At 44.7% G+C, this 26,764-nt stretch overlaps 1 protein-coding gene across 1 annotated transcript in view; it reads left to right on the top strand.

The window, feature by feature from the left end:
* The first annotated feature begins 9,421 nt into the window (after positions 1–9,421).
* LOC121287531 (opsin-5-like) overlaps positions 9,422–26,764 on the top strand; it is a 56,098-nt gene continuing 38,755 nt past the window's right edge. Inside the window, exons 1-4 of the mRNA XM_041205465.1 lie at positions 9,422–9,443; positions 10,133–10,303; positions 14,174–14,199; positions 16,753–16,843. Of these exons, the coding sequence (XP_041061399.1) occupies positions 9,422–9,443; positions 10,133–10,303; positions 14,174–14,199; positions 16,753–16,843 (310 nt within the window). The remainder of the gene's footprint in view (positions 9,444–10,132; positions 10,304–14,173; positions 14,200–16,752; positions 16,844–26,764) is intronic.

Genomic DNA, 26,764 nt, shown 5'->3' with positions numbered 1-26,764 from the left:
TTCAGCAAGTAATAAGGAAGGCAAATGGAATGTTGGGCTTTATTTCAAAGGAAATGGAGTATAAAAATAGGGAAGTCTTGCTAAAGATGTACAAGGCACACCTAGAATACTGTGAACAGTTTTGGTCCCCTTATCTAAGAAAAGATGTACTGGCATTGGAGGCGGTCCAGAGAAGGTTCACTAGGTTGATCCCGGGTATGGGGGGAATTTCCTATGAGGAGAGTTTGAGTATGTTGGACCTGTACTCATTGGAGTATGGAAGAATGAGAGGCGATCTTATTGAAAAATATAAGATTCTTAGGGGGCTTGACAGAGCAGATGCTGAAAGGTTATTTTCCCTTGTGGGAGAGTCTCGGAACAGAGGGCATAATCTCATAGTAAGGGATCGCCTATTTAAGACAGAGATGAGGAGGAATTTCTTCTCTCAGGGGGCGGTGAATCTGTGGAATTCTTCACTACAGAGGGCTGTAGAGGCTGGGTCATTAAGTATATTCAAGGCTGAGATAGACAGATTTTAATCAGTAAGGGAATCAAAGGTTATGGGGAAAAGGCAGAAAAGTGGAGTTGAGGATTATCAGGTCAGCCATGATCTCATTGAATGGCCTACTTCTGCTCCTATGTCTTATGGGGCTGCATCATCTGCTCGGCGAGTGGGGGGGCAGGTCCGGCTTGCCAACATGTAAAGTGACAAGGAGTGACGTCGGGCAGGCGTCCCGATGTCACCCCACGTCATTTACATTTTCAGGATGGCATGCGTGGAGCTGAGTCAGCTGCGCACCCGCCGACCTGTCAACGACCACGTAAGGCCATTAATAAAGTAATTGAGATAATCAATGGGCCTGCCCGTCCAACCTTAATGTTGGCCGGCAGGCCAGGAGCCCAGGAGGGCTTCTGAGAAAAGATGAAACCTCATCCACAGGCAGGATGAGATTTCATGAGGGATTTTAAATGTTTACAAAATGTTGAAATAAAAGAAATTGACATGTCCCAGCTCATGTGAGAGTGTCACATGAGGGGACATGTCAGGATTTTTTTTTTCACACTTGTAAAAATTTTTGAAACTTCCATCCATCTCCCTGAGGCAGCACTTTGCCTCAGGGCGATCTGTGCACTCTTTTGCACGTATGCTCAGGGAATCCCACCACCCCCCCCTCCACCCCCCCGCCCACACAGGGAGCGCACAGCACTTCCAAGCGGACATCACGCTGGGCAGGCCTTAATTGGCCCATCCACATAAAATGGCAGTGCTCCCCCAAGTGGGGCGCCAATCGGGAACCCACCTGCCCATACCCACTCCCACACATCCCCCCGATGGGGGGAAAATATTGCCCATGGTCTGACATCAAATCTGCAATACTGGTTGACATATTTACCTGAAGCCCCTCTCCCACTATTTTAGTAAATGTGTTAACCAATTTAAATTAAATATATTAACACTTCTGCTAAAGTAGTAGAAATTTCAGGTCAATCTGTACAAAAGCATCCCATGACATAATTTACCATTGCAAAATCCTGAACATCCACCATTTTGTAAGTGGATAAAACAAAAGAGGAGTAAACAGATATTTAACCTCATTCCAAAGATAGAGTGCAGTATAGTACATGGTATATGACAGGTGGATTCTGCAATGGAATGGAAAACTGAGGTCATTTGAAAATATGAAGCAGCAGACAATTTTTTAATACAAAACCAAAATGCTGTGGATGCTGGAAATCTGAAATAAAAACAGAAAATGCTGGAAACTCTCAACAGGTCTGGCAAAATCCTTGGAGAGAGGAACAGTTAATTTTTCAGGATGGTAACCTTTTGTCAGAACTCATCTTAAAAATCAAATCTAAAGACTTTTAAAAAAAATAATTCCAGGTATCCCCAGGTTTACTGCAAGGTTTACTCAACCAGCTGCTATAGGTATTAAGTGAATGCCTCAAATGTAAGAATTTTCCTCCCCTTTGCCCTTGAGAGGTTCATTGTGCTTATATGAAATTGACATATCAGTAAAAGTTACTTTTTCCTTCAAACTAGTTGTACCAATTTGTTGCGTGGTAAAAGTAAAAAAAAACATAATTATTTTGACCTATAAGTGCACAATAGTTTGGAGACCACTCAGTTTCAGGCAAACCTTGGAACATGAAACTGTTTCTCACTTTGTACTGATTCTTGCAAAATATATTAAGAATTGCTCTCCAATTTTGATGTGTTTATTTCGTATTTTTCTTCAGGATATCATAAAATTCAAGAGTGTGTCATAAATATTTCATTAAGTGAGTTAATATATGAAGTATGCAATTACTTAGCAACAGCACAATCTCTTTGTTCACAAGGGCAAGAACGTGTTCAAAATTCTTATACTTTTTATGATTGGAAAAAAGTATAGCAGAAACATTGGCCTTTTAACTATTGGCAGTAGTCCCAAAATTCTATTATGCTAATAACTGGAGTATGGACATTGTCAGTTGTGGCAAAGCTTACCTGCCAGCTACATTGTCACTTGCATCTGTTCTCCTAAGGCTGTTAAGTAATCAGTAAGACATTTCAGCTTTGGGACCTTATTTAATGATATTATTTTCAAAATTGATTTCTCAAGCATTTTCTCCTTCCTTATCCCAGAGCCCTCAATACTTTTCCAAGTGCATGATTTATTTTCCTTTATGCAGCAATTATTCCAGACATGACCTTTATCTAATTTCTCAGTTTTAATGTATATCATTGTTGGATCCTGGTTACTAGTTTAGTTGAACTAAGGGACCCGGGTTGCACGCTTGCTTCAGGATGAGCGAGTTAGTACCATAAACATAGCAGAACAATAGACAGTTCTTCTGTAGGACACATTCTATTTATTTACAAAGGAACTCAGCAGCTACACTTGTGTATTTACAACTCAAACCGTCTCTACATTACAGAATCTAACTCCAGATTATTAACTACTGACTACATACTACTAAGGTAGCCTGTGCTCCTCTGTCATTGGATAATAAGGTCATGTGATCTTCCATTATACCATTCTTCTTAAAGGTATATTACACATCAGATTACCACATCATCCCCCTTTACTCAGAAATATATTTTACAGTTACAATTACAATTTTTCTCAAAATATCAAATTGTTTACACAGATAAATAATTTACAAATTCAGTCTTTCTGGGGGTTTCCTTTGCGTGTAGGGTGTCTCAGCTCTAAAGCTTCAGATGCTTTAGCAGGAACCTCGTTTTCTGGTGTTGTCCAACCATCAGGTTCTTCGGTGGGCACCTGCAAATCTGTTTCTTCAACTCTTGCGGGTACAGGCGATCCTTCAGACACATCCTTACTCAGTTGAGATCTTTCAACAGGAGATGTTGACATAGTCGTGAACACTGGAGGAATCATTTCCTAATACTTTGTTCCTCTCCTCCTTATATGATCTATATGTCTCCATATAATTCAGTCTTCTACTTTCATGTGGTAAGAAAGAGGTCCAGTGACTGCACTTATTTCACCTGATAACCACTTAGGTCCTTCACCAAAATTTTTCACATATACCGTCTCTCCTGCAGCGAACTTTCTGTCATGACTATGCCAGTCATGTACATTGTTCTGACTTCCCTGACTCCTTTCCACCTTCCCCCCTAAATTTGGCATAATTAAGCTCAATCTCGTCCTGAGACGGTGATTCATCAATAATTCCACAGGTGTGACACCTGTTGTTGTATGAGAGGTGGTTCTATAATGGAAAAGAAAGCATGCTAGCTTGGTCTCTATGGAGTCTCCAGTTAATTTCTTTGTGTCATTTTTGAATGTTTGAACTGCTCGCTCAGCCAGTCAATTTGAGGAAGGGTGACACAGTGAGGTTTTTACATGAATGAAGCTGATAAACCATTGAAACTCAGCACTTGTAAATGCAATACCATTATCTGATATGACCACTTCTGGTAGTCCGTTGATGGAGAAACTTTGTCATAGCTTGTCAATTGTAGCAGAAGATGTTGGTTACTTTACCTCATATATGTCCATCCATTTTAAGTGAGCATCAACAGTATGGAGAAACATTGTTCCCATAAAAATTCCATTGTTGGGTCAAAAGGATCAACTCTTCCAAACTTCGAGGGGACTGCTTCACTGATTGGGACAGAAATTCTACTTACAATTACTGTGTGAGGCACAGCCTGATTTTGGTTCATTTGATTTCTTTCCTTGCTTTTTCTTGCTTTTTTCACCTCATCACCAGTTTGCTGGGTCCTGGTCATGAGTTTAGTTGGACTAATGGATGTGGGTAGCACGCTTGTTTCGGGATGAGCAAGATGGTACCATAGACATAGCAGATCAGTACACAGTTCTTACGTGGAACACATTCTATTTATTCACAAAGGAACTCAGCAACTACACTTGTGTACTTACAACTAAAACCTTGTCCCTACATTACAGACTCTTTCTCTGGACTACTAACTACCGACTACAGACTAAGACTATTAAGGTAGTCTATGTTACTCTGTCATTGGATAATAAGGTCATGTGATCTTGTTATAACATTCTTCTTAAAGGTATATTACACTTCAGATTACCACAATCAGGTAACCCAATCCTGCATCACTATATCATTCGCTTTGTTATAATTTGAGTCATTAAAAAGCTATGTAGGGAGTATGTGCAGTAAATATTATGCCAAACACAAATCTGAGCCCCTGGCTAGAGATCTGTTTGCTCAGGGCCTATCTTTCAGACAATCTCAAAACAGGCATCAAAGGGTTCAATAGGGTGTGCAGCATGTGTACATTCATTCTATGCCAGGAGTGAGCAGTATTACATATTGCTTAGACCCCCTGTCATCATTAATGGGCTCCCATCTGAAATTGGCATTAGTCTCCCATAGGTAATGGGTCTAATGTATGATTCAGACTCCTTTACGAAATTGGTTCATGACAGACTGCAGCATTTGCTATCAAGGGAACCGCTGGAAGCTGCCAGATAAGTAAAACAATTTTTATTTCCTGAATATCGAGCCTTCAAAAATTGGTGGGATCTGCCTGGCTCCACATTACAACTGGCCACTGCCAGCCACCCTTCCTTTCTTTTGATCCCCAGAAGGATCCATTTGTCCCCATTAGCCATCAATCCCAGCGGCTGATCTTGCTGTCCTTCTAGCCTCTCTCCTGCCTCCTTGCAGAGAAGCAAACTACTTCAGGACTGTAACTGTTGCCTGCAGCTTGCCAGCACTTTACTAATGAGGCAGTGGACCAATTTTTTGCAATCTTGCCACCAGTCTCTTTAGGCTTATGCAGCAGACACTGCACAAGAATCGCACCCTGACTTCATTTTGTTTCAACCGCCTGTTAGTAGTATTGAACTGCAACAGTGTGCGTGGAAATACCTGACCGCTGTTCTTTAATGCTCAAATCTGTGAATGCTGAACAAAGACTTTTTCACAAAAAGCACTAGTTAACCTGAAAAGAACTAACACAGGAAGTAATTGAGGCAGAGATCAATGTATCTTTTAAAAGAAGAATAGATAAGCATTTGAAGTAGAGGCTGATACCAAGATATAGGGAGATAGCAGAGCATGGGATTAGTTTAGGATTACTCTTGAACAAGGCCCAAATACCTTGTTTAGTTCTTAATACTGACTTTCAGTTTGCTTTTATCATACTCTACTGGCCTTAGATCAGTAGATATATAATGTGTTTTGCAACCATCAGTACATTTGTACTGCTTTGATCTGTAGATCACTTTCTCACAGCCTGGAGAGAGGTCCTGAGCTATACATTTACAAAAATGCACTGAGCATTTACCTGATATTAAAAATGAGGTTAGGTTGAAAAGCAACAATTTCCTGTTTGATGCTTTCTATTCTGTGACAATTTCTGTAGTTAATAGTACAATAATTTGTAACATACATTGTTGTTAGAAGCTGAAAAAGAGAAGGCTAATTTTTGTGTTTCATTTTGGCCACCTAAGTTGTTCACATCTTGTGATTTGGGAGTTATATATTCGTGTCTCCTGTAGGTGTTTCAGTGAAACTTATGTTTGGTTTCCCCATGCATTAGTACTGCCAGGCATGCACCAGGGCCATTGGCAAGTATATATTTAATATATTTAATATAGTAGTTTGAGCGAGAAATTTGGCTCAGTAATGCTTGTGCTTAGGTCCTTTGCAGCTTCTTAAATTACGTCCAGGATGCATGCACACACTTCCAATGGGAAGTGCAGCAAAGACCATCTTAGTGAAAGGGTTTGCATGCACTAAGCAACAATTAATGACAGTGTGCAGAACAGGCAGATAATGACATCAAACAATGTGGAATGCTGATCTGAAGCCCATGTTGCCATTTTCAAATGCCATGCCCCGGCCCTGACTTAACCTGATGGACTGCACATCCACATCAGGATCGTGAACTATTTACAGGTCAGCAGCTGGATTATTTCTTCTATCTGCTCATGCTTTTGCATCCATTTTTGGAGCTTTGGTTGCCTAAACTTTCAGTGGTCTACAGGAAGTGGTCTGGCTATTGCTGAAGTACTTTTTGTTGATTTAAAATCTTGTACTGAAGTAAGTTGCTTCCTGATGCTGGTGGCTTAGAGGCTGTCCACTTGGAATTGAATATAACTGTAAAAATAAACAGAGGTAATGCAGAGCACGGCAAACTGCTAGAAGAGGAAGAAGTAGGGGAATTGGAGGGCACTCATCAGATTGTTATATTCACCAAGGGTTTTTAGGGAGCAATTCTCTTATCTCATTATCAGCAATGATCAATGGTTGAGATTTTTTCATTTCACTAAAGAGGTCATGGATATGTAGTATAATGGTCTGGCACATATAGGGTTAATGTAGGACTGAGTACAGTACCGCCCACACAGCGATGTAAGAGAGCACATGACCTTCACCCAGAGTCAGTTGAGTGTTGGACAGCAAGCGTGGAGACAGCTCCTAGCTTGTATCCTTTCCTTTATATTTGTAAAGAGTTCTAAGAGTCAATAAAGACTTACAGATAACCTATGTATGACTATGAAGACCTCTTCAGACCTACCAAACTGTAAGCAACACCCTACAACAGAATGAAACCTGCAAAATGCTACATCCACAGCTACAACCATAAAACAGGGCAAGGGCTGCATTGTCTGTGGCTGCCAAAGTGGCTATGGCTCTTTTATACACCTGGCTCCTTCTAGGCAGCTGCTGGCAACATAAACAACATCTTACAGTTTACAGTAAACGGCTGCATAAGGGAGGTCACTGAGGCTCTCTCTATAAAGGGAGACAGCTTCATCTCATTCCCTCTTGCCAGAGGCAAGCAGACAGAGCAAGCATGAAGCTTTAAAAAACAAAAAAACTGGGGATGTTGGAAATTTAAAACTAAAACAGAATTACCTGGAAAAACTCAGCAGGTCTGGCAGCATCGGCGGAGAAGAAAACAGTTGACGTTTCAAGTCCTCATGACCCTTCGACAGCTTTGTTCAGATTGCAGCCTTCTCAATAGGGCAGGGTGCCATTGACTGCACACACATTGCCTTACATCCATTTCTTGTCAAATTGGATATTTTCATGAACTAAAAGAAATTCCAGCACTGCAAGAGACCCTACAAGTCTCTTTGACCACTGGTATTCATAGCCATGATGGCAGCAAGCTGGACTTGCAGAGCAACAAGCAGAGGTTTCATGACGTCAGCTGGAGCTTCCACTGCAGCACCCAGACATTGGGTAGATTCAGCTGTATTGGAGGCTGAGACATTGTCCATCAAACATTACATCATGGCTGGGTCTACAAGTGTCATGAAGTTAGCAAGTGCTACCATACTAGAAAATATTGGCTCCAAATTCTGTGCCAGGTTGGAGCCAGACTCCTCCATGCTCCTTGATGGTGACAACAGGTTCTCTAGCAGGCCTGCCAATGCGCTGAGCATTTCTGTGTTCATACCTGTCAGTGTTGTCCAATAGACTGCCTCATCAAGGTGCCTTCTGCAGCAGAGCACGTCTGTCACCTCACCCTCTGGGCAACTGGCACACGTACTATTCCCTGCCTTGCGGCTGCTTGCTTTTCCCTGGTGAGTCATCACATGAATATCCCGACTCTATACAACCCTCTACAGTATTTGCAATGCTAGAATCTGAGCTGGTGGCTGTGAGTGTCAGGTCACTTGATGGCGCTTCTTCCTCAGAAGTGTGTTCTGCTTCTTGCCTTACATTCTGTGGCTGCATTGGTTGACCAGGTGGCAGATCCTGGTTCCCTGAAAGCATAAATGCACAAGGGGAAGATTGGGGGAAAAAAGGTGAAGGATGGGAGTGCGTGGATGGCTGGAAAGCAAAGGGTGCATGGTGACACCACCTGCAGTTTGTACATCATATCAGATGTTGGGGGAGGATGCTATACTGAGGACTATAGCTCAGTATGTCAGAGTTCACTGGAATAATAGTGCACTGAATTGGCCAAGCAATTGGAGGAAGAGCCTTTTGCTTTGAGCCTTTCACTTGATATCTGTTTTTGATTCACAAAATCCTCTGGGTCGTTTTTGATGCGGCAGAGAATTTTAATGTATTCCATTTGTGGAAAAAGTGTTGTCAATTTTGCCCAACATCTGTTTTTCAAAGTTCTTCGAAGTGAAGGCAAGATTAGAAACAAACAGAAATATTATGGAGTTTTTAACATTTTCAGGTTGTCTATATTTAATTTATCTTTTTGATTGTAGGCTGTTACATAATCTGCAACAAAAGTGTATTTTTGAAAAATACACAATTGTGTTGACAGTGTGGTATTAGCAATTAAAGTTAATGGGTTTGGATTTTATTTCAAATAACTTAAAAAGTAGCAGATGGCAGAACGCAATAGTAACTCATTAATGAGTTCGCTAAATTATAATTGTTCAATGCAATATTATTATGAGGACTATACTATTTTTAATATCTTTTATAAATAATTTCTTCATATTTTATAGTTGCAGAATGAAGTTTTATGTTGCATGACATCGCACACTTAACATGCTTTCAAGAAACACACAGGGCAAAATTTTGCCCTCTTTGGGCAGGTTTGGCGGGGGGTGGGTGGGAGCGATTGGGAAGCTGACTGCCACCCGCGATCCGGGCCGGACCTCGATTTCATGCTGGTGGGCCAATTAAGTCACGCCCAGCATGAACACCGGCTGGAGAACCTCCGAGAAGGGGCAGAGCGAGGCGTGACAGACTGAGGTGTTGTCCACCGGGTCCAATGGCGACCTGGCAGCCGGTTCAAAAATGGCACAGGCAGCCCCTGGGAGGCTGCCCACATCGGAGTTGCTGCAGCACCATGGCTGCAAATGAGGATGCAAAGGCCAGGTGGGAGGTGAGGTTGGCTGGGCACTCAGCACCCCCGTTTTTCCGATGAGAGCCTTGCTGCCCTCCTGGAGGAGGTGGCTGCCACAAGGGATACCCTTGTCCCCAGAGATAGGGGGAGGGGGCCACTGCACCTCACAAAGAGGGCATGAAAGGAGGTGGAAGGCCAGGTGAGCAGCCACGATGTGATGCGCTGCTGGAAGCACTTCAATAACCTGCTGCGCTCAGGAAGGGTGTGTACCGCGTTGACGTGGGTCAGTGTGCTCAATTGTTTTGGGCTGGCCGTCCCCCCGTGGAACTCAAGGGTGTTAGAGTCTGAGTGCTAACTGTCAATCACGCTGGAGCTGGCCAAGGGGCTGAGCCCTGGCTGCTTCGACTGAGTGTCGTGTACCTCGAGAGCCACGACTCGGATGTGCCCTGAAAGGCACTCCTCAGCAATGGCGCTGCAGGTAGAGAGTCGATTAATCAATGCTCCTCTGCCCATTCAGGAGAAGACGACCCGTAACGATATTGAGAGGTCACGGACTGGTCGGGGGCCCCCACACTTCCTCATCCTCTCCTAGTACAAGCAGGAGGCCTTGGAGCTGGAGAGGCGCCATGCACCTCGGTCAAGCAGCAGTGGAGAGGCTGGGGTGTCAGACGGAGGTAAGAGTGCAGTGCACTGAGGTGAGAATTTCAGCTTGTGCAACAATTCTAGCATAATCTCCTCATTGATATGATCCTCGAACCTGGAATCCCCATTGATCATTGAAAGGTGAGGGCACCATGATGTACATCTCCCTTCTTGCCAAGGTGCCTGGCATGAACAGTGACAGTGTGATGACTTTAACTAATGACATGCCCTTTTTTTCCCATTTAGGTACACCAGCAGGCGTTAGCCCTCCAGGCCCTGAAAGGCCACCCCTGACACAGGAGGACCACAATGCTCCCCAAACACCTGCATCACAGCCACTCTCTGAACTAGGCACCTGCGCAGATACCAGCATCTCGGTGGGCATTAGTTCAGTGGCAAGTTTCTCGGCGCACATTGGTGAGGGCATTTCACACTCGCTTGAGGAGCATGCTGAGGCAGAGAATGCCCAGGGCACAGGCAGTTGGAGGACTGCTGAAGACCAGGACAATGCTCAGTCGAAGGCAGATGATGAGTCCCTGGAATCATCTGTTAAGCAGCAGGTTTTGGATGTCCAGCGGGGTGTGTGGGAGGATCTGGTGGAGATCCAAGAGGGTATGCATTGTGACGGAGTCCCTGTGTAGGTGAGCACTGCGCTGACCCTTGTGGCTGAGTGCAATGCTTCCTCCATGGAGAGAGTGGTGACTCTCCTGGAGAGGCAGCTCCAGGAACAGAATCAGGGTTTCCTGGGGTTGCGCTCAGGCCTGCAAGCCCTCACACAGGCACTGACCTCAGCTGGTCACTGTCGTGTATAAGATGGATGGGGCACCCAGTATCCCAGCTAGGTGCCCGTCCATCAATGGTGAGCAGGGAGGTCCACAGCGACCTCATATTGGTGCATGAGCTGCTTGTCATCTCTGCAGGCTCCTCTCAGGGTTCTCTGGATGATGGCAGCAGCTCCTCCACCCATCTGGCATCTGATGAGGCTGTGGTGACGGGGGAGATGCCAGCCATGGTACTGGCCATTCCCTCCCAGGTGAAGCCAGCACAGGCTCCACTGGCCAGAGGATGGCCGCCAAGGTCATCAAGACCAACAAAGCAACAGAGTCAGTAGGCTGTCTCCAAGGCCAGTGCCAGCAAAGGGGAAGCACCTAGATGTAGCACCCATAACCATAAGTCTAAAGCACCTTAAGCACAAGAAGGACCGGTGACAGGTGATCTTTTGCTCCCCCATTTTGTTTTTCTTTCTTTAATAGTGTGACTACCAATATGGATGTTGTTCTATTCAATACTATGTGATTTCCAGCATTAAATTACATTTGCTTTTGTGTTATTGGCCTGAATATGCTTCATCTGTTTTGTAGGTGCAGGGTAGGCCAGTATGTAATGATGGATGTGGGTGACTCGAAACTTTATTGCACAGGCACTAAGTGTATCTTGGGGGCCAAGGAAAGGGTCATTTCTGTGACCCAGGATGGAGACGGCAGCCCTGGCTTAAGGTAGCAGTTCTTATTTGGCAGCCTAGCTGAAGGAGCATTGGATCAAGGCGTCCCTGGTGCCCCTGCCTCCCTGGAGGCTACTGAGGTCTGGCTCCATGCCCTCAGATTCTCCTCACCATGCTCCACTTCTGACTCACTACTGGATTCATCCTCTGGGGTCTGTACAGCTGAGTCAACATCCTCTTCCTCCAGAGGCTTCCCCCTTGCCAGTGCCAGTTGGTGGAGAGCCCAGCAGGCAACTACAACTGCTCTCGGGAGTATTGCTGTGCACCCCTTGAACATCCCAGGCATCGGAAGCGCACCTTGAGAGGATCTATTGTTCTCTCTACCACAGCCCTTGTGGAGGTATGAACTGTATTGTAACGCTTCTCTGCTTCTGTTCTTGGATGGCTGAGAGGCGTCATGAAGCACCTTTTCAAGCAGCCATCCATCCAGTCGGGGCTGGAGCACTGAAGTGCCTCGGCGATGCCTCAGGATGTAAGTGTCATGGGAGCTACCTGGGTACCTTGCACAGACTTGCAGAATCTGCACCCTGGTTTCACCCACTATCTGCACGGTCATAGAGTGGAAGCCCTTCCTGTTGATGAAGGCACCGGACTCACCTACTAGTGCTTTGATGGTCAGATGTGTGCAGTTGATGGCACCTTAGATGCAGCAATCATTGCAAAGCCTCTGGCTTGCTCAGCCTGGCTGATCTCGTCCGGACGGAAATGAATGAAAGTCAATGATTCCCTGAAGCGAGCTTCTGTCACCAACTTGATGCAACTGTGGACAGCTGCTTGGGAGGCTCCACACAGATCAACTGATCCCTGGAAGGAGCCAGAGGCTTAGAAGCTGAGGGCCACTATGACCTTTAGAGACACTGACATGGGGTGTCCACCCACACAGTCTGAGCTGATCTCAGGCCTGATCATCTGACAAATGGAAGTCACTGTCTCCCTGGAGAGACAGTCTCCTTCAGCATTGCATGTCGGACATATTGAAGTAGCTGCATCATTACCTGTAAACCCTGGCAGCAGGATGGTGGCATCTTCTGCGGCCTCTTCTGCCTTGGACTACCAGCTGGTCCTGCGCCCCTTGTGCCTGCTCATCTCTTCCCACAGGTTCGTCCCCTGGAAGCTGACATGTGGCTTCCTATCCCTTCTGTCTCTATCTTCCTCCTCAGAGGTGATGCCTCCAGCGGAGAGTACAATCCCTATTACCAGGATAAGGGAAGGCTGTCTGATACCTGTAAGGATCCACACGGTCTGAATCCTCAGGGGTCCAGGAAGACACCAATGAGTCCATAAATGAAGCCTGGAAATGCTAAGAATGAAGCCCCGATCAGAGATTAAGCTGCCAAGTCTCAATAAGCCACCAGCAGCAAATTATCTCCATAACTCCTCACTACTCACAGTGGCAATGCTGCTGACCCTTCTTATCCCGCCTGTGGATGAGGTTTTGCAAATTGTGGGCTGGCTGCCTGCCTGTTTTGCCTGTGCGACAAGTGAAAAATCACACGAGCTATGTTAAATTGCCATCAGTTGGGTTGTCAAGGGCTTTATCTGGCCTATTAATTAATGGCTGGCGTGGCTCTGACTCCAGCGCAAACCCGCCGACTGTAATATCGCTCAGATGCGTGATGACGTCGGGACACTCGCCTGATGTCATCGCGTGTCATTTTATGCTTGTTCAGGTCGGGCATGCACCCTCCCAATGAACAAAAAATTCTGCCCACTGTAAGCACAAGTTTTAATGAATTAAAATAGTTAACAATATTTCATTACTATTTAATAGTAAAGTGGTTAGCTACAAAATGGAAGTGCCAAGGAATGGTAAACTGTAAACAAAGCTGTAAAATACCTGAGGGATGTAAGTTTTACCCTTTATAAATCTGATTCCGTGAATGCTAATGCGCGTGTGGCAAAGATTAGTCCGCGGAGTTTTACAGCAGTGGGATTTTCCACTCCCGCCAACACCAATGGGAATTTAGAATGGCTCGCCGGATTTTATGGCCCTGTCCTCACTGTGATGGAACCATAAAATCCCGGCTAGTGTTCCCTTTATTTTTCTGGATAACATATCAAAGAAAATATTTTTACCAGTGATCAGCAGTGACCATCTTTTTCCTTTTGTGAATGTTTTGCTCATCAAATTTAGCTGATTGTATAATTGACAATAATAATACTGCCTCATTACTTTGTTTAAATGTTCAATGCTGAGGGATTTAGTTCAAATTTGCAATTGCAGCCCTTTCCAAAAATGAAAAGATATTAAGTGAAGGATAATATTGTTCCCATAACTAGCCAACAACAAATAAATTACTAAAGTACTAAACTAGACAAGGCAATATAAACACTTTTTCCCTTTATTAGGGAAGTGTAGTTAATGATACCACAACTCTACAGCAATGAAACAATATAACCAGACCATTGATCCTCTTCAAGATCATGACAGGACCATCACTACAAAACATTCAAGTTCTTAAGCCGCACCCTGATACTTAGAGCAGGGAAGCAAGAAACTGCTGTAAGTACCGTCCTACTTACTCACTCTGGGGGTGAAACTCATCTTGGACAGTGGCAGTTAATGCTCATCAGTGACTTTAAGAACCATTTCACGTTACTTGCCCATAGAAAATTGGGCAAGGTATAAAACGGGCTGCTGATTTGCTATTACCCGCTTTGCATTTTGCCCAAGACAAATTTCACCTCCTTTAAGTTTGTGTCCTCTATTACTTTTTAACTTTATGGAGTATGAGCAGAGTAGTTGTACACATCACAGCGCTTAGTTTCATCTCATGTGCACCAAGGTTACGCCCAGTTCCTTGGTGCAAAGGTAAGAAATCAATGAATGCCAGATCTCTACTCATTTGTGTTAAATGGGATAGATTTCAAACAAATCTAACAAGTCAAGACAAATGGTCCACAGCATCCATGAGGTGCTGTGGGCCATCAGCAGCAGCAGAAATGTACTCAACCACAATGCGTAACCTCATGGCCTGGCATATCCCCCACTCTACCATTACCACCAAGCCAGGAGATCAACCCTGGTTCAATAAAGAATGCAGGAGGGCATGCCAGGAGGAGCAGAAGTCATACCTAAAAATAAGGTGTTAAGCTGGTGAAGTTATAACACAGGACTACTTGCTTGCCAAACAGCATAAGCAGCAAGTAATTGACAGAGCTAAGCAATTCCACAACCAATGGATCTGACCTAAGTTCTGAAGTCCTGCCACATCCAGTCATGAATCGTGGTGGACAATTAAACAATTCACCGGAGGACGAGGCTCCACAAATATCACAATCCTCAATGATGGGGGAGCCCAGCACATCAGTGCAAAAGATAAGTCTGAAGTATTTGCAACAATCTTCAGCCAGAAGTGCCGAGTGGATGATCCATCTCCGCCTCCTCCAGAGGTTCCCAGCATCACATGCCAGTCTTCAGCCAGTTCAATTCACTCCACATGATATAAAGAAATGGCTGAAGGCATTGGATACTGCAAATGCTATGGGCCCTGACCATATTTCAGCAATACTACTCAAGACTTGTGCTCCAAAATTTGCCACACCCCTAGCCAAGCTGTTCCAGTACAGCTACAACACTGGCATCTACCTGTGTGGAAAATTGCGCAGGAATGCCCTGTACACAAAAAATGGACAAATCCAACCCAGCCAATTACTGCCCCATCAGTGTACTCTTGATCATCAGTAAGGTGATGGAAGGGGTGATCAACAGTGCTATCGAGCAGCACTTGCTTGGCAATAACCTACTCACTGATGATCAGTTTGGGTTCTGCCAGGGTCACTCAGCTCCTGACCTCATTACAACCTTGGTTCAAACATGGACAAAAGAGCTGAACTCCAGAGGTGAGGTGAGTGTGACTGCCCTTGACATCAAGACAACATTTGACCAAGAATAGCATCGAGGAGCCCTAGCAAAACTGGAATCAGTGGGAAAACTCTCCATTGGTTGAAGTCATACCTAACACAATGGAAGAGGTTGTGGGTTGTTGGAGGTCAATCATCTCAGTTCCAGGACACCACTGCAGGAGTTCCTTAGGGTAGTGTCCTAGACAAATCCATCTTCAGCTGATTTATCAATGACCTTCCTTCCATCATAAGGTCAGAAGTAGGGATGTTCGCTGATGATTACACAATGTTAAGCACCATTTGCAATTCCTCCGATACTGAAGCAGTCCATGTCCAAATGCAGCAAGACCTGAACAATATCCAGGTTTGGGCTGACAAGGGGCAAGTAACATTTGCACCACACAAGTGCCAGGCAATGACCATCTCCAACAAGAGAGAATCTAACCATCGCCTCTTGGCATTCAATGGCATTACCATCACTGAATCCCCCACTCACAACATCTTGGGGATTACCAATTACCAGAAACTGAACTGGACTAGCCATATAAATACTGTGGCTACAAGGGCAGGTAAGAGGCCAGGAATCCTGCGGCGAGTAACTTACCTCCAGACTCCCCAAAGCCTACCCACCATATACAAGGCACAAATCAGGAGTGTGATTAAATACTCTACACTTACTTGGATGAGTGCAGCTCCAACAACACTCAAGAAGCTAGACACCATCCAGAACAAAGCAGCTCACTTGATTGGCACCACATGCACAAACATTCACTCCCTCCACCACCAACACAGAGTGACAGCAGTTTATACCATCTACAAGATGTACTGCCGGAACTCACCAAGGCTTCTTAGACAGCACCTTCCAAGCCCACGACCACTACCATCTAGAAGGACAAAGACAGCAGACACATGAGAACACCTGCACCTGGAAGTTCCTCTCCAAGCACCTCACCATCCTGACTTGGAAATATATCGCTGTTCCTTCACTCCCTCCCTAACAGCACTGTGGGTGTAATCACACCACATGTAAGTCAAGAAGGCTGCACACCATCACCTTCTCAAGGGCAATTAGGGATGGGCAAAAAATGCTAGCCTAGCCAGCGATGTCCCATGAACAAATTTTTTAAAAATGTGTTCCCCAGGGATTTCTGAGGTTTAATAGACAGGAAATTAGGTGGGATACGTCACAGGCACCTGATTCGCCACAATTGATCCTCCTCTGTTCAATTCATCCAAATGTTTGTTTCCTTCCCAAATATAAAACAGGAAAATGTGCCCTGGACGACTCCTTGTGGATACGGCAGAAGCACTCCTGCCATATCCTATTATCTATTTAAACAGATAATTAGGAAGTCCAGGATTCTAAACGATAGTTTATTTTCCATTTACTTTAATAATAAAGTGAGTGAAGATAATTTAAATATCTGCTTTATATAACTTTTCCTGTTTCTATTCTTCAGGTGTGGAAACCATTTTGGAATAACTAATTAGTTAAAAAATATGAAACCTTCCTTTGCAGATGGGAAATACCAGTGAGGAAACTAACATCTTCCTGTCATCAATATCAAAGGAGGAAGATATTATTTTTGGAATAATTTATTCCGTGTATGGTAAGAGCTAGTTAATAACATAATAAGCTACATAAGGCATTTTAATATACTCTGATAAATTTAATGTTATAAATTTTAAATGGTCAGATTAGGGAGGACCATCAATAATGGCTAAATTATTGAATATGAAATGAACTCTGCAATGTGGAATAATTAAGAAAAACAGCACTTAACTTGATTTCCAATGTAAATAATTAATTTCAAACTTTTGGCCAGACATCTCACTGAATATTAGTTTAACCCCAGCACTTTGCAGCATTATCTTGTGTTGCAGAGAATTTAAGAATAATAAGATTCCGTTAATAACATTGTAATGTTAATTCTAACAATGAGAATGTAATTGTATATAATTCCTCTTAAGTATAATTACATAATAATTTATACAACCCAATGCCATGGAAGCTCCTTACGATGTGATCTGAATTAGTCTGTGAAGAATCTATTAGTGGATTGAAGCATTATTCAGAATGAATTACACATCAGTATTATTTTGTTTCTATCCTGATGTTATGTTATAACAAAGTACTTTAATGCAATGACACTAACTATATTTTCAATTAGTCATTATACAAACTGCCATAAGAATTTGACATTTTTTATAGAAATCATCTTGTTTAATTTGAAATTTATAAGCATTGTAGCCAAGCCTCGTACATTTAATACAAGATTTATTAGGCCAGATCTTACAAGGGGTGGCAATCACAGTCGGATTGTCACTCCGTTCTTTTTACTTACACTGAAATGCAGCCGCACCTTTCCCACCCAACCTTTCAACAGGGGCCAGGGGAGAATAGCGCAATGCAGCAGGTTCCCAACTCCTTCAGTTGAGTACAGGAGAGCTGGGAGAAAGGAAGCCATGCTCCTTCTTTACAGCGCTGGCTGATGTAAAGCAGGGAGGTTTAAATGTTCAGCCACCTTGCGAAACCAGGGAGAAGGTAAGTGGGTAGGATGGGGGAGGGGCGGGTGGGGTGCTGGGGGCGGGGAGTGGGGTGTAGGTCAGATGGTCTGGGATTGAGGGTTGGCTGATCTGTGGGGTGAGCAGTGGGGGTGGGCAGATGGTTAGTGGGGGGGGTCGGTGTCGAATGATCAATGGATCAGTGCAGGGGTGATCAGTGGGGGTAGGTCGGGTGGTTATTGGGGGTTAGTTGGCGGGGGGGGGTGGGTGGACTAGTCAGGGTTCGGATACTAGTCGGAGTTTTGGGAGGGCGGTCGGTGGTTGGGAGTGTAGTCAGGGGAGAATAGTAAGGGAAGTAGGGGGTAGTCGGGGAATTGAGGGTGGGTGGATATTCATGGGGGGTTGGCAGGCTAACCTGGGTGGGGGGTAGTTGATGGGTGGGAGGGTAGTCGAGGGGTGGAGAGGGTAGTCAGTGGTGGTGTGGTCGGGGGCTCCAGTGGGTGGTTGGGTGGGGTGTCAGTACTACAGTTACCCAGGAGCTAGAAGTGGTTTAATTTCTTCTACCCTTTCCTGGGCCTGAATTTTGTGCCTGTTGGACCGCCCAGCATGAAACGTGGCATTTGTTTGGATTTGGAGAAGCAATCCTGGTGGGGGAAATGGGCGGAGCGTGTTGGGTCCAGGTCCAATGGGGACCCAGCGGGGTATTTAAAAGCAGCAGAGGCAACACCCCGAAGGTTGCCAGGGGATACATAGGGAGCTATGCTGCCAAAATATTAAAGCTTGGGATATAGTAATGGCATCTGCACCAGCTGGGCATCCCAGACAGGAGGGCAGTGCAGGTGGGCGCTCTGGCCCCCCCACCGCCCCCGACCCCCCCCACCACCTGTTCTCTGATGAATACCTATGCATTCTGGTTGAGGAATTAAGTGCCAAGCGTGAAGTCCTAATGCCATGGGATGGCAAGAGGCCACCACACCTCACCAGGAAGGTTTGGATAGAGGTGGCAGCTCAGGTCAGCATGTGCGCCACACCTGGATACAGTACCACAAAAGGTTTAACAATCTTCTTTGGTCCGCAAGAGTGAGTACTGGATTGGCATGGAATTGTGTATAGATGTGCTGAGGGGTGGCCTTTGACCATGGTCTCAGGGGCACAAGAGTCTGTGTGCCATATGGCACTGAAACCTGCGTCAGCCAAGTCTGGCAGATCTGGCCACTTGCCTTGAGATGCACTAATCTGATGTGCACCTCAACCTGGATCTCAGGGGTGGTGGGCCAGGTTGGAATGGTGTTGTGGGTAGAGGTCGGATTAATGAATTCTCTTCTACCCGTTCAGAAGAGAAGCCATAATGCTGTTGAGCAAACCACAAACGGGTGGTGGGATGGCCAACCTCCTCATAATGATCAAGTATGAGATGGATGCCTTGGAGCTTGTATACCATCATGGATCAAGGTCCCCAGGTCATGGAGAGGCAGAGGCCTCAGAGGAGGTAAGAGTCCAGTGGACAGATGTGAGACTGGCGGAGAGTGCAATAAATGTAGGATCACCTTATCTCGAATAAGAATTTTTAAAGAAGGGTCACAATTAATCGTCAATCACAATGTCTCTGTGAGGCAGTTGTCCTTGGTGTCAGCCTGCCTTGCATGCAAATTGACTATGTGATGATTTTCTGTACTGACATATAGTCTTCCTCCCTCAGATGAGCCATCCTCAAGAGGCTGCCAAGACCCCAAGGACCCATCTTTACTACCCAAGGAGGACCCCCAGCTAGATCCGCCCACATCACATCCTCTCTCAGAACCAGGCACCAGTGCAGACACATGGATGTTGGTGGGCATTATTTCATTGGCTCAAATGGTAATTCACTGCTGGAAGGACAAGGCACACTCACATGAGGAGCTGGCGAAGGCAAAGAGTGCCCAGGGCGCCAGCATTTGAAGGATTGCTGGAGGCCAGGACCATACTGAATTCGATGCAGATGATGAGTCTCTGGAGTCATCAATCAGGCAGCAGATGCTGGATGTCCAGCAGGATATGCAGAAAGATCTGGCGGAGACGCCTCAAAAAAAATTCCACCCTATATGACTCAGTGAGAATTCTTCAATCTGATTGGTTGAAAAGCCTCACTAATTCTGGCCCTGCTTACGGACACCACAAGTCCTCAATAGAAGTTGTTGGATCAGACACCAGATTACAGCAAGCATCCTCTTGTGGGCAGCTGTCATCGAGGTGAACAATGAGCGCCGTTCCTTCACTGCTGATCAGCTCCTTTTTATGTGGTGTTTTTCAAATTGCAAATCGAATCATGAATAGCAGTCAGCTGTACCACTCATGTTCAGCTGCAGGTAGACAACCCATCAGCTTAATATTCAATTTTTATTCCATTCATTTACCCACAGAATAGGAATGCTGTCAAAAATATGATTAGTTAACCTGACGTTATTCATTATTCATAATTCTTTACACATAACATACATGGTTCTTGAGAAGAATACATCCCTATAACTGGAAAAATGCAATACATAATATGTGTAAAGTTATAATTAAAAACTCATAAGTTATTGGACTTGTGGGGCAGAAATTTTCACTCGGCACGCGCCTGACTGCTCGAGTGTGAAATGACGTGCATCGACGTTGTCAACAGGCATTTCTGTGATAGTTGGGTAGGGGGGGGCATGCTGCCATCTCAGGCATGCGCCCGCTGACAATGAAAAGGCCTGTTAAGGCCATTAAGTTAGCAACTTTTTGCTGCCCGTCCAACCTAACATTTGGCAGGCATACGAAAAGGCCAAGTGGCCTTTGCATTTTTTGGAAACCTCATCCACGGGTGGGATGAGGTTTCCAAAAGCAAATAAAAATAAAATAAAAACTTAATTTTTTCATTAAAAACATGAACCTGCTCAGAGGCACATGAGGGGGCATGTTTTATTATTTTTCTCTGTTCTTCGTTTTCTTATACTATTTTCTCATCTCGCTGAGGCAGCTCCATGCCTCAGGGAGATTATGCAGCGCTCAGTTGCGCACATGCATGAAGTTCACACTCGGCCCACTCACTCTCCTCCGCCCCACCACACAGGCAGTGCTTAGCACTGCCGCTCGCGTATCACGCTGGGCAGTCCTTAATTGGCCCACCAGTGTGAAATCATGGTGTGGTGCACGCCAAAGGTAAAATTCTGACATTGATTTGGTTTAGAATATGAAAATATATAGGCAGTCACAATTTATAGGAATTAATTGCGTCATTTCCAAAACTGACACATTTAGCAGTCTATCAATTCATGGATTCTGAGGCTCCGTTCAGAGCTCTCTCACCCTGTCTTCACTTACCCACATTGAAAACTAGGCACACTGAGCTGACCTGTAGATCTTAGCGCCAGATCCACTATTGCCTTATCCAATGCTGTATAAGCTCTTCTGCTTTATTGGAAGTCTATCAAGGAACATTTGAGAGCTAATTGGACCTCTTTCATTTAATTCAATCTGATGTAACTTGGTCTTATGCTGAAGTCACTAATTTATAAAAAAATGGACTCTTGTGGTTATTTGCTCTGTTGTAAGATATGTATAGTTTGGTGGGGTTCATGAAGGGGTCCCGAGTCTTGTATAGTTTAAGTGCTTATTAACTACTGATAACTATATTCATATATACAGTATAAGGTCTAAGCTAGGAGCTGTCTCCATGCTTGCCCCTACACATGTCTCTGTCCCATACAAGACTGCCCTCTAGACCTGGGTTATGTATTCCTTTACATCACAGTATGGGCGATACTGTACCCAGTCTCATGTTAACCCTTTCTATGCCAGATCCTTATCCTCCATACTCCTCCCTTTAAAAGATATGAATTTTTGCATCCAAAGTTGAGTTTGTTTTAGCTATTTGGACATTTGCATCCACATTGTTCTTGGTGCATAACTTCCTGCTAGCTGTCATTTACCTCTACACCTAACATCAGACCCAGGAAGATTTCTATGACCAGCTTCAGTCCCAATGCCTCAGCCCAAGTAGGTCCCAGATTATTTTCACTTATAGTTGCCAGCTTGTGAGAAACCAATGCCATTCGAACCTATGGGCAGAATCTTGCCCCCATCGGGTGGGCTCGGTGGGAAGCGGACCGCCGCTCACAATTGGGGCCGGACCCAGGTTTAATGCTGATGGACCAATTAAGTCCTGCCCAGCGTGAAACATGTGCTGCAGTGCTCAGTGCTGCCTGTGTGTTGGGGGGAGGAGAGCAAGTGTGGAAGCTCACGCATGCATGCAAGTGTGCACAGGCAAAGCTTCCTGAGACACTGAGCTGCCTCAGGGAGTTGAAAGTGTAAAAAATGAAAAATTAAGAGTTATAAAATGGTAAAATGCATGTCCCCTCCTATGACTCAGAGGAGGGACATGTTATTAACGAAATGTTAAAATTTTTATTTTATTTTTAATTGCTGTTGGAAACTTCATTCCACCCGTGGATGAAGTTTCCTAAAAAGTGCAAAGACTGCTTGGCCCTTTGGTTGGACGAGCAGGCAGCAAAAAATTTCTTTCAATTACACTTTAATGGCCTTAATAGGCCTTTTAATTGTCGGCGGGCATGTTGCCGACTCCTGCATGCACCCGCCAACCGAAATATCGCGCAAATTCATGATGGCATTGGGATGCTCGCCCGATGTCATTGCACATCATTTTATGCTTGTTTGGATCAGGTGTGTGCCCGCTTGACGAGCGTAATATTCTGGCCCATGTCTTGCTTCCCTTTACATTCCTGCTCCAGTTCCAATAACTTTGCAATCACACAGAATGAGCAGTTTATCTGTAAGAACGCAAATAAGGTTAAGAGTAAGGGATCAGTAAAAGAGAGAATCAAAAGGGAAGGAGATAATCTTAGAAGTAAAAGGGAGAGAAACAGAATTAGGATAAGCGAGAGAAGTGAAGGAAAGAAAATCGAAAGTGGTAGAAATAAAAGGAGAGAGATGCAGAGCTGACAGGAAGAGAAAATGAAGTAATGGAGAAAGGAGAATGGCAAGGAATGAATCAGAAGTGAAGAGAAAAGAAATAAAAGTTAATAGGGAGAGACGGCAAATGCAAGAGAAGAGAGAAAAAAAAAACAGGAAAGGGTGATTAACATTGTAAGCTTTAAATTTAATGTTTTGCAGACTTACTTGTACCTGGATCAATATTTGTGAGATTATAAAGCTTTGAGAATTTTCTGACTGGCCCTAGCCCACAAAAAACATGATGTGGCCTGAATCATGAAAACTCTGCTTTAAGCTGCTAATATTATGTCCTGTCTGTGATTTTTGCTTCTGGCCACCTTAAACATTTGCTCAATCAGGATTGATGAAATGGAAACACTGGAAAGACACACAATGATTGGAGAAGCATAAAGATCTTGTTATATTCTGAAACTTTTATCCGTAAGTGATTGCAACCATCCAATTCCTTCCAAACCAGTGTGTGGGTATGCTAGTTTATCATAGTGGTATGTGTCTAGTCTCTTGTGGTCTGGTCAGTGGCATTGATTTCTGGTAAGATGCCTAGCGTGCAAGCAGTTCCCATTGATATAGCATGGAAATTGAGTTTTATTATGGAATTCAGACAATCGTCAATAGTTCAGTGGTAGATGTATAATTTATCATGTATCTAAATACCTAGTGGTTTATTAGTGTATGTTCCAGACTTTCAGATGCTAAACATACTAATTTTTTCATGTCACAGGTGTCTTAATATATCAAATTTGGATCTAGTGAATCCAAATTTCAGATACTTCATGATATATTTTCCAATCGTTGGGCATAAAGTTTTGAACCCATTGTAAAAGAGTGGATCAACATCCTTTGCTTCAGATTTCCTCCCATTTAACATCTGACCCAATTTTCTGGATTAATTTTGCACTAAGACTTATTGTGCTATGTTCTGGCTGCAGCAGGGGCAGAAAGGGGTGAAAGAAGAGTTAATGAACTGGAAGAACCTTTAAAAATGGGGTAACCGGCCAGAGAGTGTGACCCGAGACTTTCTGATGCACCACTGAAGGCTTTGTTGCAGGAGGTGAACAAGGGGAGAGAGACCCTTTTCCTTCAGGGGACCAGAAGTCCCTTTAGGCAGACACTAATAAGGGCAGTGGAAGTAGCCATCACAGTCAATGCCAGCAGTTGAGCCCTGAGGAGCTTAATGATGAATAGACAAGGTCAAGTCAATGCATCTTCATATCCCATTTGTTTACAAATGAATCACTAGCCTCACATTCTGCTCCATTCACCATACCCCCTTTATTCACATACTGATAATCCTCTATCAACTACAACTCATGCTCAACATTCAGTCTCACTTCACCCCTACACAATTAGCATGACTGCAAGCTTCACATCCACATCTCACAGGTTGTACATGCTGCCAGCTATTCAGCCGTGGCAGGCACTTTACTCAAACACAGTGCAGCACACTGACATATTTCTTTCTTGCAGGACAAGGTGGCTCATAATCAGAGACATCCAAAGTGGAGCGGGGGAGGGGTGGCACACAGAGCAACATTTCTTCATCCCAATGGAGGAGATGCTGTTTGCTACCAATGGAGTTTCTACAACTGAGGCTGGAAGCTGATGGTATATCACTAGTTAGTCTTCCTTCTCACATTCCACTTCCCCTCATCACATTCTGTATTCTGCAGATGGTGTAGCCATACACCTCTTATTTTCCCCAGCTTCCTTCACTCCAACCCTACATTTTTGCATTTGTGCTTTACAATACCCAAGAACTGCTACCTTGGGAAGAACTGGTGCAGAAGCATGAAGCCCTAGAGGAAGAAAAGGCTGATGAAGGAGGAACATCGTCACTCACTTGCAGACAACAGCTCAGATATTGACACTGCGTGTACTTTAGAGAGTAGAACAGGGGAGGGACCTGCACTTTGTGACTGACTGGGCACAAGTGGGCTGCAGCCAGGCCAGGAGGACAGGGAAGCATGGTTGCTAACTCACCAGAGGGTGAGCTCACATATGAGTTTTGTTGCAGAGGAGTCAGATGAGGAACATTGATGAAGCGATGAATAGAGAAAACCTGATGGATATGCACACAGAAATGTTAGATGCATTAGCAGGCTGGCCAGAAAGCCTGCTATCAAGGATCATAGAGGAGTCCAGCTCCAACTTTGCAAAGGGCTTTGCGCAGAGCTTGGAAGTCATGTTTTCCAGCAATGCAAGTGCTGGCCAACTCAATGAGAACATTTGAAGACCCAACCATGATGCAGCACCTGTTGCCTGATGTCTTAGCTTCCATTGCAGCACAGGCAGAAGTCACCCAACATCTGGCTGTTGCAATGGAAGCTCAGACTGAAGGAAAGAAATCTCAGATAAAAGCAAAATGCTGCAGATGCTGGAAATCTGAAATAAACACAGAAAATGCTGGAAAAACTCAGCAGGTGTGGCCACATCTGTGGAGTGAGAAACAGAGTTAACGTTTTGAGTGCGTATGACTTCTTCAGAGCTCTGCTGCCAGGCCTGCTGAGTTTTTCCAGCATTTTCTGTTTTTATTTATCATAATGAAATCTCAGTTTGTTGCCATGCAGGCTTAGACTGCTGCCATCTGGGCTGTGGATACGACTGCTCAAAGGGGTTTTCAGAGTCTCACAGCAGTCCAGCAATCTGCTGCAGCAGACTAAAACTTTTGAGTCCACCTCCCTGGGGAAGTGGCACTGACTCCATGCAGCATTATCCTGTTGCCCTCTTTCAGCATGACCGCATTCATCATCCCGTCACCATCATTCCACCCGTACCTTTGCTGTAGCCTGTCAGCCAGCCAGCCTAGACGGCTGCCACCCATGACAAGGTAGTGCAGCCCAAAGCTGCACATTCTAGGTCCACAGCAGCTCGATGTCACCCTATAAGGCCATCTGCTGTTCCCCTAATGAGAGTAGCAGCCCAAAACAGCCATGCTGCTGTCACTGGGGTAGCATGGAATTAGAATACTAGGACAGGCAAAGGAAGCTACAGGACAAGCATTAAGAGAATGTACAAGGGTGATTAGTTGATTTTTGTACAGAATATTTGATGTTTTGGTGGGTAATATTGGTATCGAATTGTTGTATTGTGATGTATTTATTTCACAATTGTGGCTGTGATGGAATATAGGGATGGTAAGATGTGGGGTTGTTGTACAGTATGGTTTTGGGGTTGTATTCACAGGGCCCAGAACAGTATGAGGCACTCACGGATAGCCAGCCCATCCCTACCGAGGAGGCATCAGCTGCTTCCTCCCTTGCTCCTCTTCCTCTTCCTCCTCCTTCTTCTGAAGTCTTCACTGAATTGTTAGTGGCGAGGGCTGATGTCTCATGATGGTCAGGCTCTGAGAGGATGCAGCAGACCACCATAAAGTGCCACACCTCTCTCCCGAGTACTGGAGGGCTCCTTCAAAATGGTTGAGGCATCGGAAACATTGCTTCAGCCCCCTAATTGTTTGTTCAATGATGATTCTCATGACAGCATGACTCTCATGCTGGCCACTTATAGTTGAGTTGAAAATTGGAGTCATAAGCCAGTTGTGAAGCAGATAACCCCTGCTGTCCAGCAGCCACCCTCTGGTTTGACATGACGACTGAACGATTGAGGAACTGTGAACAGGTGCAGAATGAAAACATCACTAGTGCTGCCAGGATCCCAGGGCCTTCACCAGCATGATATGCTGAGCATGCTCAATCAACAGCTGCTCATTCAATGAATGGTAACCTTTGCTTTTGGTACATCTCAGATTTGAGATTTGGCACTCATAAAACCATATTTGCAGAGTCAGCAGTGCAGTGCACCATGGAGAAGCTTGCTATCCTGTCAAAGCCATGTGCACACTCCTTTAGCTTCCCTGTTCAGAGAGAATGCAATGAACTCCCTCCCCAGGCAGCAAGAGCCTCTGTCACCTCTGTAATACAACAATTGATGGTGAATTGGGAGATGTTAGATATTCTGCCTGCTTTGGCCTGGATGGATCCTGACACAAAAATAATTCAGGGCCATGGTTACCTTCACAGTGATTGGCAGTATTGTCTTCACCCTTCTCC

This window comes from Carcharodon carcharias, chromosome 14, assembly GCF_017639515.1.
Source record: "Carcharodon carcharias isolate sCarCar2 chromosome 14, sCarCar2.pri, whole genome shotgun sequence".
Taxonomy (NCBI): domain Eukaryota; kingdom Metazoa; phylum Chordata; class Chondrichthyes; order Lamniformes; family Lamnidae; genus Carcharodon; species Carcharodon carcharias.
This window is presented reverse-complemented; position numbering and strand designations above follow the sequence as displayed.